This window comes from Lepidochelys olivacea, assembly GCF_965140295.1.
Source record: "Lepidochelys olivacea isolate rLepOli2 genome assembly, chromosome: 1".
Taxonomy (NCBI): domain Eukaryota; kingdom Metazoa; phylum Chordata; order Testudines; family Cheloniidae; genus Lepidochelys; species Lepidochelys olivacea.
The window spans coordinates 231048745-231061186 of NC_140411.1; the positions used below are offsets into that span (position 1 = coordinate 231048745).

Sequence of the window (12442 nt, forward strand, 5' to 3'; positions counted from 1 at the left end):
AATTTACAATAATAATCTGTCCTGTCTTGAATCAGAAGGCCAATTTCCCCTTACATTGATCTGAAAGGCTTTAATATTTTGTATAGGAGTGTCACAGACATGATGCTTCTAACACAGAAGCATGTGGCTGGTGGACCACTAATCATCTCACTGTTACCCACTACTAACAGTACAACAAAGTAAACAAAAAAGCTATAAACTTAAACTGGAATATTATTAACACTGAGTAATTTGATTTCTGTAACAGTATTTTGAAGTATTTTAAAAGCAGAAGATTACAATTTAAAATGCAGACTTCTTTCTCACTGGGCAGTGAAAACGAGAAGTAATTTATATTCCTGCAATCCAGTCTCTTTTGGAGATAGATAGGTAGGGTTCTTGTTTAGGCTTTTTGTTTGCATCTTTTAATTATAAGTAATTGAATCCCCAGCAACAATAATTTTAAGGATTAGAATCCTGTATCTGAACTAGATTTCCTGTCCCAGCAGTGTCCTATGTGGGGACAGCATCAGTGTATAATCTCCATTTTCAAGAGCTGCTGTAACTGTATCCGAAGGAACTAATTCATAGGTGCAACTGCTCCAGTTGCATGAGAGACCCTTTGCTTCTCATCCCAGATATCCCACACAGTTCCTTTGATGCAGGTTGCTGCAATGAATGGAGTGTGGCAATTTGTATTTTACAGTCAAATATGCCAATGACGTCATGGATGGGGTTTTCCAAAGCACTCCGTGTTAGTCTACCACTAATGCCTTTGAAGTCAGTGATAAAATTCCCATTTATTTTAATAGGAGCAGAGTTAGGTCAACACAGCCTTCTGATATTCTGGCTGCCTCCCCAGTTTACAGTACATTAAACCATCATTTATGCAGTTAAGCTATACCTTGGCTGTCTTTTTAAAAAAAAAAATCAATTTTTCTCAAACTCCCTTAGGACTCTAATTTATCTTTTGCTAAAAGACAATGTAATTGGCCAAGTGTGCAAGGGAACTTCTATCTAACCTGATGCTAATTTTTTATTTTTTTATTTATTTAAATATAGGAGTGGAGAAAGGAGGAAGGATGAACTCTGAAGTGTTTGTGCTTCAGGGAAACTTCTATATGCCAACACTAATAAAACACCCAAGCACTGTTTTCCGTCCCATTGAATTTTTTACCTCTTGCATTTTTGTTTATTTGTAATTTATTTCTTTTTCACAGCTTCTCTGTTTCCATGCACTTTTTAAAAAAAAAAAAAATCAATTCAATTTTGGCCTAAATTACTGTATATGTTCCTTTAACACGTTAAGATTGTGAGGTTTGATGGAAGTTTTCTCACTCTATTTAACACAAACTTGTTTGTTTTTTCTTTTGTTTTTTAGGCTATTTTAAACAAAAACAAGGAGAAACTGCCTGTGGCTATAAATCCACCAGTTTATGACAAGAATAAAATTTTCAAGTATGTATCTACAAACAAAATGCCTTTAAAATGCTTCCTGACCAGGACAGGTGCAATGTATACAACCTGAATAGGAGGCTTATCCTTTCCGGAAGGTTGGCATAGGTGCTGGGGGTGCTGCCACAACCCCTGGCTTGAAGTGGTTTCCATCACGTACAGGGTTTACAGTTTGGTTCAGTGGCTCTCAGCACCCCCACTATACAGATTGTTCCAGCACCCCTGCACAGGTGACATTATATACAGCTACGTGCTTGATCCACGCTTGGGATTCTGACTGCAGGACTTTCTAGTTCCTTGGTTGGAATCTGTCTAGGAGCAATGGATATTGCCACCTTTATAATTTTTACTCTGAGTTTTAGATTCTTGAAGAGATGCCACCTTCAGGATGAAGGGAATTTAGCACAACATGTTGGTGCTGGGGATCTCTATATTTTATTTATTTTAACTAGTGAATTGAATGTCCATGGGGAAAATTTTAAGTCTTCAGTCTATTCACAGAGCAAGTACAGCAGCAGTGGTACAAGTTTCCCCGTGCTGTCTCACTGGATTAGACCATGCACATTCCATTTCTGATCTCTTCAGTTGCCCCTGTTACCAAAGGGTCACGTTTAAAGCTGGTCAGTTTTTTATATATATATATATATATTTTTATATTTCAACAAAATTTTGGGGAGAATACAGGTATTTTTCCCCCCCCTCCACCCCTCCCTCCTGCTTTTCCAACTCTCTTTGGGATATATGCCTTTCAGTACAACAGCGGCAGAAATGGCCCTAATCCTTCAGAGGAGGGCTGGAGGAAGGACCTGGTTGTGAAAGGTGGTTTAATAGGGTTTTAGAACAGGGTCAAAAAGTATGGTGGCATTGGGTACTCAAGGGAATAGCTCTTAGCCATAGCCCCCACTCCAGTATAACGTGTGCTTCTGCAACAGATTTGCCATTAAACTTCTTGTATGATTTCAGTATTTGAGACCAGCCACCCAACCTCAATAGAGTGAAAGGATCTTTTCAGTAAGTTATATAAGCATATCTCTTAATTATGGGCCATACAGTGGGATGCACAAACCTAAAGGACAAACATGGGAATTGTCATCTCTTCAGTTAGAAGCCCAGCCCGTTATTTGGGGGGTTTTGCTATACAGATCCATAGGCTAGCTTTTTTTTTTTTTTTTTTTTTGCTGAGGAGAGATGATTATAGAGCGTCTATTTTTCAAGTTGGGCTTCCCCCAGTTGTTCAGTTGTCCAGACACAGTTGAACTCTCATGTTGGAAAACCTGCAGAGGTAAGCAAGAGTTTGTTTCTCAGTGGGATTGCTGCTGCATGTCAGCAAGTGAAAATTAGAGGGGCAGAATATGAAGTATAGCAAGGATACGGACAACAATAACATTGCTCTGTATACCAGCTGTCTTTTCCCTACTAGAACTTCCATACACCGCCTCTCTTTCCCCACGGTAAATGTTAGTTAAATGCCATTCACAGCAGGAATCCAAAGCCTTGCAACATTCGTGGTACTCCCCTTGGTACTTCTCATTCTTAAGGAATATCACCAGTGCTTGTATCTTCTCCCCCCCCCCCCCCCCCAGTCCTTGGTGTGGTCTCTTCTTGACATTAGATAACATCTAAAATAACTTATAACAATCCATCAAAGGCAGAAAGTCTCTGTTCTACATTTCAATCAATTGTAGGATGCAGCTTATTTCATGGGTGGGATAGGCCTGTTGGCATGACAGGCAGCTACATGGTGTGTATGTGAGAGAACTTTCTCCGCTCTGCGAACTGCTATGTGGGCGCTCTGCTTCATGTTGTTGTGGGCAAGGGAGCCTAAGAAGGAATCAGAATCCATATCTTGTTGAGCCATTGACATTTCTCCCCCACCTCAGTGGCTTTCATACACTGTGGAGTGGGTTTATCTCGGGGCTGGAGAGCCTGCAGGCAGTGGCAGCTCTGTATCCATGTAAGCCCTGATGATTGTTGCTGGGAGGAAAATCGGGTGGGCATGCAAAAGCAGAGGGACGTGCAGAGCCCAAATTTGGAGTTTTACATTCTGTGCCCCTTTTTTACAGGGAGGGGTAAAGTTCATATCCTGAAATCTGTTTCCAATCTGAATTTCTAAAAGGTGAATCGTTGTCATCTTGCCTCAAAGTAGAGGTAGGACACAGAGCATGGGGAGGTGACAAATGTACAGAACAAATTCTAAAACCGTAGAACAAAGGAAACACTTAAAGAACAGGTTTCAGAGTAGCAGCCGTGTTGTTATGTATTCGCAAAAAGAAAAGGAGTACTTGTGACACCTTAGAGACTAACATTTATTTGAGCATAAGCTTTCGTGAGCTACCACTTGCTTCATCGGATGCATTCAAATAAATTTGTTCATCTCTAAGGTGCCACAAGTACTTAAAGAACAAATATTTGTAAAGGGGAGGTTAGTGATTACTGTTTTATGTAGCTTGAACTATTTCTACAGGGAAAATTTTATTCATTGGTGGTTGTCAATGGTTTTTTATTTGTCAAGACAGTTACAAATTTCAGAAACAATGCTGTTGCGTAAATTTCTGGCACATAAAACACCCTTGTGTTAGGTCTGTTCTTTTTCTCTTTATCTTAAGATCTTTTTCCAGCATTTCTCTTCAGTGCTATCAATCCTCCTTAAAGCTTCCAAAAGTGCTGAAAGAGCTGTCATCAGAAGAAATATTTTTTGTCTTGATCATTCTCTTCGGATTTGAGGTGTAGCAATTCACCCTCAACTCCAGACCCGTTCTTGGCATCACAAACCTTCATGGAGACTATTTAATTTGCTCAGCGTCAGTGTGTTGGTCCAACATTGTTTGCACAACAACATTATATGGACCAAAACACTGACACTGAGCAAATTAAATTGTCTCCATGAAGGTCTGTGATGTGATAATAAAATGCAATCAATCTTATTCCCTACCCCCTGATTTGTGTTATGAATATGCAGGCTTTGATATGTTTTGGTGGTGGTAAGGAGGAAATCATTCAGAAAACTCAAATCTATGCTGCTGCTTACTTTCCTTATTGGTTTTGAAGGATAATGATAAAGTTTCTAAATCAGTCAGATGTAACTTAGAATCATCGAAATGTAGGGCTGGTAGGGACCAGTTGCAGTTAGACATGTATCATAGGCTCCAAAATGAGATTGTGCATTTTTAGTAAGAGGTTTTGCAAATCCTAATACCTACCTTCGCATGCAATTTGAATTTGAAGAAAGGACTGTCATGGAGGTCTGTCTAGTCCAGTATCCTGTTTCTAACCCTGGCCAGTTCCAGATGCTTCAGAGGGAGGTGCTAGATACCCCCTAGTGGACCTTTGTAGAAAACCTGCTCGTTGGGAAGTGTCTTGCAAGTCACAATAATTGGTTATGCCATTAATTGTGAGGCTGTAATACTTTCTGGTGTGAGAGAGCTAGAGAATATACCAGAGGTACTGGAAGTTTGTCTCTGATGTAATATGAACTGTTTGTTAGACTAATTTTTTAAAATCCTGTTACATTCTTGTCCTCAATGGTACCTTGTGGCAGAGAGCTCTATAGTTCAATTATGTATTGTCCCTATAAAAGTTTCCTTTTCAATCTTAAATGTTTTGCCTTTCGATTTCTTTGCATGTCCTCAGACTTCTAGGGAGTGGGGTGGAGCTGCAGCATCTTAAAAACCTGATCTGTTCCACATTTGAAGTGAGTGAAAAGGTCCTGCTCTTTGTGCAGAATTGTCTCCTTTGCAACTAATAGAAACAGACTCATTTGAGTTTGCTGACTCTAGTAGGCTCCCTGCAATCATTGTCGTCAGAAGGGAGAAGTCCCCTTGAACACACTGTGGACCATTCCTTTGTGTGGCTTTAGTAGTACAGGACTTGTGGTGCTGTATGCATCTTTTAAGAACAACTTGTAATTCCTGGGTTGGATAATATATTCATGAATCTTATGGTTTAGCTCATGCCATTGCCAGAATGATAGGTTAAAGCTCCAAGAGTGAATGTGGCGGTGTATCCAACAGTGGCCCTGACTTCCACCTGCTGTCCTTTCTGCATGGTTCTGGAAAACCATGTTGACTTACGTTTGGGAAAGGAGAGACTGGAAAGCTATCCTCCCTACACAGGCTAAAGATGAGGTGGTTGTGTAGTCTGTCGTGTATGGTAGTTGTAAGGTGCATATGTCTGTGGGTAATGGAGTAGAGGGTATGAACTGTTAGATGCCTGACTTTCAACTCCCTTGGTAGTATGAATGTCCTTTGGCCCAGCCCAAACTGGGGACACACTGTATTGTGCTGGGGTATGAATGTCCCTGGTGTCTTCTTAATCTTAAAAGCCCTGGCAAAGCAGAGAGTTTTTTTCGTGAATAGAAGCATCTTTGTGAAGGCACCCAGCTGGCTCAGCAGCCCTGGTGCTCACTGAAAGATACAAGAATGACTTTAAAATAAACGTTAGGTTAGTGGTATCCCTTACAGCAATATCTTCCATGTGTCTGTAAATGTAGGTCAGTGTTATGAACTGTCTTGACAGTGTTCCTTGATAGCTGGACAGTTATTTTTATTTTATTTTTTTTTTAAAGGATATAGTTTTTGTGCTTAGAGGACTTTTTTTTTTAAACCTCCTCTTAAATTGTGTATGTGGTGGAGGAGCTTACTCTTTAAACCAGAAGTATAGAATAGCCATATTTAGATCAGTACTTGCATTTCCCTGTGATGCAGTACAGTGCGGCGCTTATGCAGACCTATGTGAATTAATGCTCATGGGAAATGGATTTATTAATAGGATACCATGCTGGGAGAAGATGACCCACTTGTCAATTGAATTAATGATTAGCAAAAAGTACATCCAGTTCCTCTGCTGAGGAGAGCAGATGTCTGATGCACAGCTAGCAGCAGAAGTCTATTAAGATTTATTGGAAATGCTTAAAAAAAAAAAAAAAAAAAAGTAATGTAGAGGAGACTAGCCAGCCTGACACAATGTTGTCTAGGAGTGACGTGGAATGAAGACTTACTGAATGCATCAGCTGTCACTTGGAAGGGCCAGGCACCTGTTCCCCCTTCCCTTTGAAGTCCAAATGCCTTGTCTTTTGGCCCAGTATTAGCCACCAAATGGAGGAGGAGGAGGATGATCCAAAATGGGTTTCCATTAGGGCTCTCAAGTGATTAAAAAAGATTAATCGCATGATTAATTGTGCAGCTGATAATAGAATACCATTTATTTAAATATTTTTGGGCGTTTTCTACATTTTAAAATATATTTATTCCAGTTACAACAAAGAATACAAAGTATTCTGGTCACTTTGTATTTTTTATTACAAATATTTGCACTGTAATACAAAAGAAATAGTATTTTTCAATTCACCTAATACAAGTACTGTAGTGCAATCTCTTTATCATGAAAGTTGAATTTACAAATGTAGAATTACAAAAAAAAACCTCAATCCAAAAACAAAACAATGTGAAACTTTAGAGCTTACAAGTCCACTCAGTCCTACATCTGTTGTTCAGCCAGTCTTTCAGACAAACAAGTTTGTTTACATTTGCAGAAGATAATGCTGCCCGTTTCTTGTTTACAGTGTGGGAATAGGTGTTTGCATGGCACTGTTGTAGTTGGCATTACAACGTATTTACGTGTCAGATATGCTAAACATTTGTATGCCCCTTCATGCTTCAGCCACCATTCCAGAGGACAAGCTTCCATGCTGATGAGGCTCATTTAAAAAAAATAAGAATTATTAAATTTGTTGCTGAACTCCTTGGGGGAGAAATGTATGTCTCCTTCTCTGTTTTACCCGCATTCTGCCATATATTTCATGTTATAGCAATGTCAGATGATGACCCAGCATATGCGGTTCATTTTAAGAACACTTTCACTGCAGATCTGACAAAAATGCAAAGAAGGTACCAATGTGAGATTTCTAAAGATAGCTACAGCACTCAAGCTAAAGTTTAAGAATCTGAAGAGCCTTCCAAAATCTGATCGGGATGGGGTGTGGAGCATGCTTTCAGAAGTCTTAGAAAAGCAACACTCCGATGCAGAAACTACAGAACCTGAACCACCAAAAAAGAAAAATCAACCTTTTGGTGGTAGCATCTGACTCATGATGATGATGAAAATGAACATGTGTCAGTCCTCCCTGCTTTGGATCATTATCGAGCAGAACCCATCATCAGCATGGACTCATGTCCTTTGGAATGGTGGTTCAAGCATGAAGGGGCATATGAATCTTTAGCGCATCTGGTAGTGAGTTAATCACATGAGTAAACTGCTATTAATCAACAGCCCTAGTTTCTTCTTCAAGTGTTTGCTTGTGTCAATTCCATTCTAGGTGTGTGCGCAGCCACATGCACAGTCGTCAAAGTTTTTTGCCTTAGCAGTATCTCTAGGGTCAGCTGTGGTGCCCCCTTGAGTGCCCGGCACCAGAGGGGAAGGGGGCTTCAGGCGAAGGACCTCTGTCAGGGGACATGCCCGCCCCAGAGCTTCACGGGGGTACCACTGTGGTCTGACCCCCTAGCCCAGCCTGGGATCCATCTCCGACTCCTAAGAGTGGCCAGGGACCCTGGCTTCTCCTAGGGCCCTTGTTGCCCGAAGCAGCCCCGATGGCAAAAGAGCAAGCAGGTCATCTGGCACTACAGATGCAGTGAGCAGAGCAGCAGGTTCCAACAGCTAAGGAGCCATCCCCGGACGGGCAAGGGGAACCCGCCCCTTCCCTGGTGGTGCAGTCGGTTTTGTCATCTCCAAATCAGCAGTCCCCCCGATGACTTCAAGGAGCACCAGGTTCTCCTTAAAAGGGTGGCTACCAAATTGAACTTGGAGATTGAAGAGTTGGTGAAAGAGTCCAACCTCTTTAATGTTATATCCTCCACCACCCCAGCCCAGGCCGTGTTGCCCGTCTACCCAGGGGTCCTTAAGATTGCCAAATCGCTGTTGTAGACCCCCTCTTCCATTCTCCCTACTTCTAAAAAGGTGGAAAAGAAGTACTACGTCCCTGCAAAGGGATTTGAATATCTGTACACGCACCCTCCAGTGGAGTCATGGGTCATGTCCACTGTTAATGAAAGGGACAGGCAGAGCCAAGTCAGTGGCACACTGAAAAACAAAGACACCAAGAAACTGGACCTGTTTGGCAGAAAAATTTATTCAACAGCCAACCTGCAATTTCAGGTGTCTAACCACCAGGCCCAGTTAGGCAGATACGATTTTAATCTCTGGGACTCCCTTAGCAAATTCAAGGAGACCTTCCCACACGACCGAGCCCAGGAGTTTGCCGGTTTAGAGGAGGAAGACACAGTGGTGCGAGAAGGGCCTTCCAGATGGCCTGGGGTGCCACGGACTCGGCAGCCAGGGTTGTCGCCTCTGCGGTGGTCATGAGGCGCAGCTCTTGATTACAGTCCTCTGGGTTATCCCAGGAGATGCATTCAGAACCTCCCGATTGAGGGAGTGGGGCTCTTCTCCGAGCTCATGGCTGCAAGGCTCTACGGACTTAAAGACTCCCGTGCCACCCTCCACTCCTTGGGCCTTCCTCGCCTGCTGAGGAATATGAAGCTGTTTCATCTTCCTCCGCTTCCCCAGTCTAGGTCCTGAGGGACTCCCGGCTAGGATAGAGAAAAGGGGTTTAAGTGGAGACACCCGTTGTCTTCCCATTCGCCTGCTCAGCCTGGCCCTCCCAGAAACCCAGGCATTTTTGAGGGTGCGCTTGAGGACGGCACCCCAGTACCCTCCCAGGATCCACCCTTCCGGTTGGCCTGGTCACGGCTGACCTCAGATTGTTGGGTGCTCAACATAAGATCTTCAGATTACACCCTGCAGTTTGTGGCCAACCCTCCCACCCACCCCCCTTCCCTGTCCCTCTTCAGGGACCCTTCTCACGAGCAACTTCTTGTTCAAGGGGTAGAAAACCTCCTGCACCTGGGGGCAGTGGAGGAGGTCCCTTAGGACATGAAAGGGAAAGGGTTCTACTCCCGCTACTTCCTAATCCTGAAAGTAAAAAGGTGCTGGACCTGAGTCGCCTCAACAAGTTGAAGTTTTACATGATCTCCCTGGTCTCCATGATCCCCACCCTGGATCTGGGAGACTGATACACCACCTTGGACTTGAAGGACGCATATTTCCATTTTCCTGGGACACAGACACTTCCTCCAGTTTGTGTTGGGCCAGCACCATTTCCAATTCACAGTGCTGCCCTTCGGTCTCCTGTCAGCCCCGAGAGTGTTCACAAAGTGCATAGCACCAGTGGCCACTTACTTGAGGTGTCGAGGTCTTCAAATTTACCCTTATCTCGATGACTGGCTAATAAAGGGCCAGTCCTGGGATCTGGTGCAACAGCATCTCGATCTGGTTTGCTCCATCTGTCACATCTTGGGGCTGTTAATAAATGAGAGAGTCAACCTTGGTTCTAGTGCAGCTCATAGAGTTCATCGGCATGGTCCTCGACTCTACTCAGGCCAGACCTTCCTCCCCGAGACCTGGTTCCGAGCCATGGCAGACCTGATCTTGTGTATGGAAGCCCACTCTCTTACCACCACTCGTGTGCCTGCAATTGGGCCACATGGTGGCTGGCACTTACATGGGCCGGCACATGCGGCTCAATCTCAGGCCCCTGCAGGTGTGGCTAGCGTTGGTCTACATCCCCAACAGACACAGAATTGACCGTGTAGTCAGGGTCCTGGACCTCATACTGTCATCACTCATATGGTGGCAGAATTCTGCACTGGTGTTGGAGGGAGTTCACTTCGTGGCTCCATCCCCATCAGTGACCCTCGTCTCTGATGCGTCGGGCCCGGAGTGGGGAGTCCACCTGGGCGATCTCAGCACACAAGGTCATTGGTTGAGTCACGATCGCTCCTTACACATCGTCAGGGAGTTCGGAGCGGTTCGCTTGACCTGCCAAGCCTTCCTACCTCACATAGAAAGCACGGTGGTCCAGGTCAGGAGGGACAATACAGCTGCTATGTTCTATGTCAACAAGCAAGGCGGGGCCAGATCATCTGCCCTTTGCCAAGAAGTCCTCAAGCTTTTGGACTGCTGTGTACAACATGATATCCATCTCATAGCTGCATGACACCACACCACGCCCTATCCCCACCCCAGGTCCAGAAACAGTTTGGCAGATAGCCTCAGTAGGGCCTTCTCGTCTTGCCACGAGGGGTCCCTTCGTCTAGAAGTGGTCAGCCTCATCTTCCAGAGGTGAGGGACTCCCTGGGTGGACCTGTTCGCATCCAGGCAGAACAGGAAATGCCACTTTTCTGTTCAATTCTGGGGATTCACAGAGGCTCTCTGTAGGACGCTTTTCTGCTCCCGTGGTCGGGGCTCTGATGTACGCCTTCCCTCCCGTGCCGTTAATTCAGAGTCCTCATGAAGATCAAGCAGGACAGGGCAAATGTGATCCTCGTACTGCCGGCGTGGCCAGGCAGCACTGGTTCAGCACGGTGCTGGGCCCTCTCTGGCTGCTCCGTTACAGCTACCGCTCCAGCCAGACCTGCTGTCCCAAAACCACGGCAGGCTTCTGCATCCAAACCTGGTGGTGCTGCACCTGACGGCTTGGCTACTGCATGGTTAAATGCAGGGGAGCAGGAGTGCTCGGCCAGTGTCTAACAGGTCCTGCTGGGCAACAGAAAGTCCTTCACCCGAGTGACCTACCTGGCCAAATGGAAATGGTTCGCTTGTTGGACCTCGGATAAAGGCATTCTGCCTGAGCAGGCCTCACTGCAGTTAATCCTGGACTACCTTCTACATATCAAGCTCCCCAGCCTGTCCCTTTATCTATTAAGGTCCACTTGGCCACTATCTCAGCCTTCTATCTGCTGCTCAAGAGTAGGTCAGTTTTTGCCTAGGACGTGACTACCAGGTTCCTCAAGGGCCTCGAGCACCTCTATCCGCCTATCAGGGACCCAGTCCCTCTGTCAGACCTGAAACTTGTTCTGTCACAGCTTCCGGGACCCCCCTGTTAGAGCCTCTGGCTTCCTGTTCTCTCCTTCTCCTTTCCTGGAAGGTCCCATTCTTGGTTGCAATAATATCTGCCCGCAGGGTCTCTGAGATTAGGGTGCTTACCTTGAAACCACCCTATACGGTCTTTTACAAAGCCAAGGTCCAGCTGCAGCTACACCCGGCTTTCCTGCCCAGGGTAGTCTCACAGTTTCATACGGGCTAGGACATTTCCTTACCTGTCTTTTTTTTTTTTTTCTAAATCTGCACAAGTCAGAGAAGGAGCATAGGTTGCATTCTCTAGATGTCAGGAGGGCATTAGCCTTCTAAATTGAAAGGACCAAGCCATTCTGCAAGTAGACGCAACTGTTTGTCGCAGTGATCGACAGCGTGAAAGGTCATCCAGTATCTGCTCAAAGAATTTTTTCTTGGATCACTCCCTGTATTCGCTGCTGCTCCGATCAGGCAAAGGCGCCCCTTTGGGCGATCATTACCACCCATTCAACCAGGGCACAAGCCTCTTCAGCAACTTTCCTAGCCAAGTGCCTATCCAGGAGATCTGTAGGGCGGCCACCTAGTCATCTGTCCACACATTTGCGTCCCATTACACGCTTACCCAGCAGGCCCAGGATGATGTTGGCTTCAGTAGAGCAGTGCTGCAAGCCGCAAGACAGTGAACTCTGAGCCCACCTCTGAAATTACTGCTTGTGAGTCACCTAGAATAGAATAAGCAAGCATGTGAAGAATAAATGGTTACCTACCTTTTCGTAACTGTTGTTCTTAGAGATGTGTTGCTCATGTCCATTCCATCACCTCCCTTTCTCCCTCTCTGTCGGAGTTGCCTGCAAGAAAGAACTGGGAGGGCGTAGGGCTGGCGGCGCCTAATATACCGACGCATGAGCACAGCACTCAAGGGGACGCCACAGCTGACCCTCTGGATACCGCTAAGGCAAAAGTCTGCAACGACTCTGCATGTGGACGCGCACACACCTAGAATGGAATGCATGTGAGCAACACATCTCGAAGAACAACAGTTACAAAAAGGTAGGTAACCGTTTTTTCCATTCATTGGTTCTCTTCTACAGCTGCAGGAGGGATT

The 12442-nt window shown here is 44.9% G+C and overlaps 1 protein-coding gene across 1 annotated transcript in view; it reads left to right on the forward strand.

Annotated features, from left to right (window-relative positions):
- TTLL12 (tubulin tyrosine ligase like 12) overlaps positions 1-12442 on the forward strand; it is a 66625-nt gene that overhangs the window by 39622 nt on the left and 14561 nt on the right. The window contains exon 6 of the mRNA XM_084638241.1: positions 1361-1437. Within this exon, the coding sequence (XP_084494367.1) occupies positions 1361-1437 (77 nt within the window). The remainder of the gene's footprint in view (positions 1-1360; positions 1438-12442) is intronic.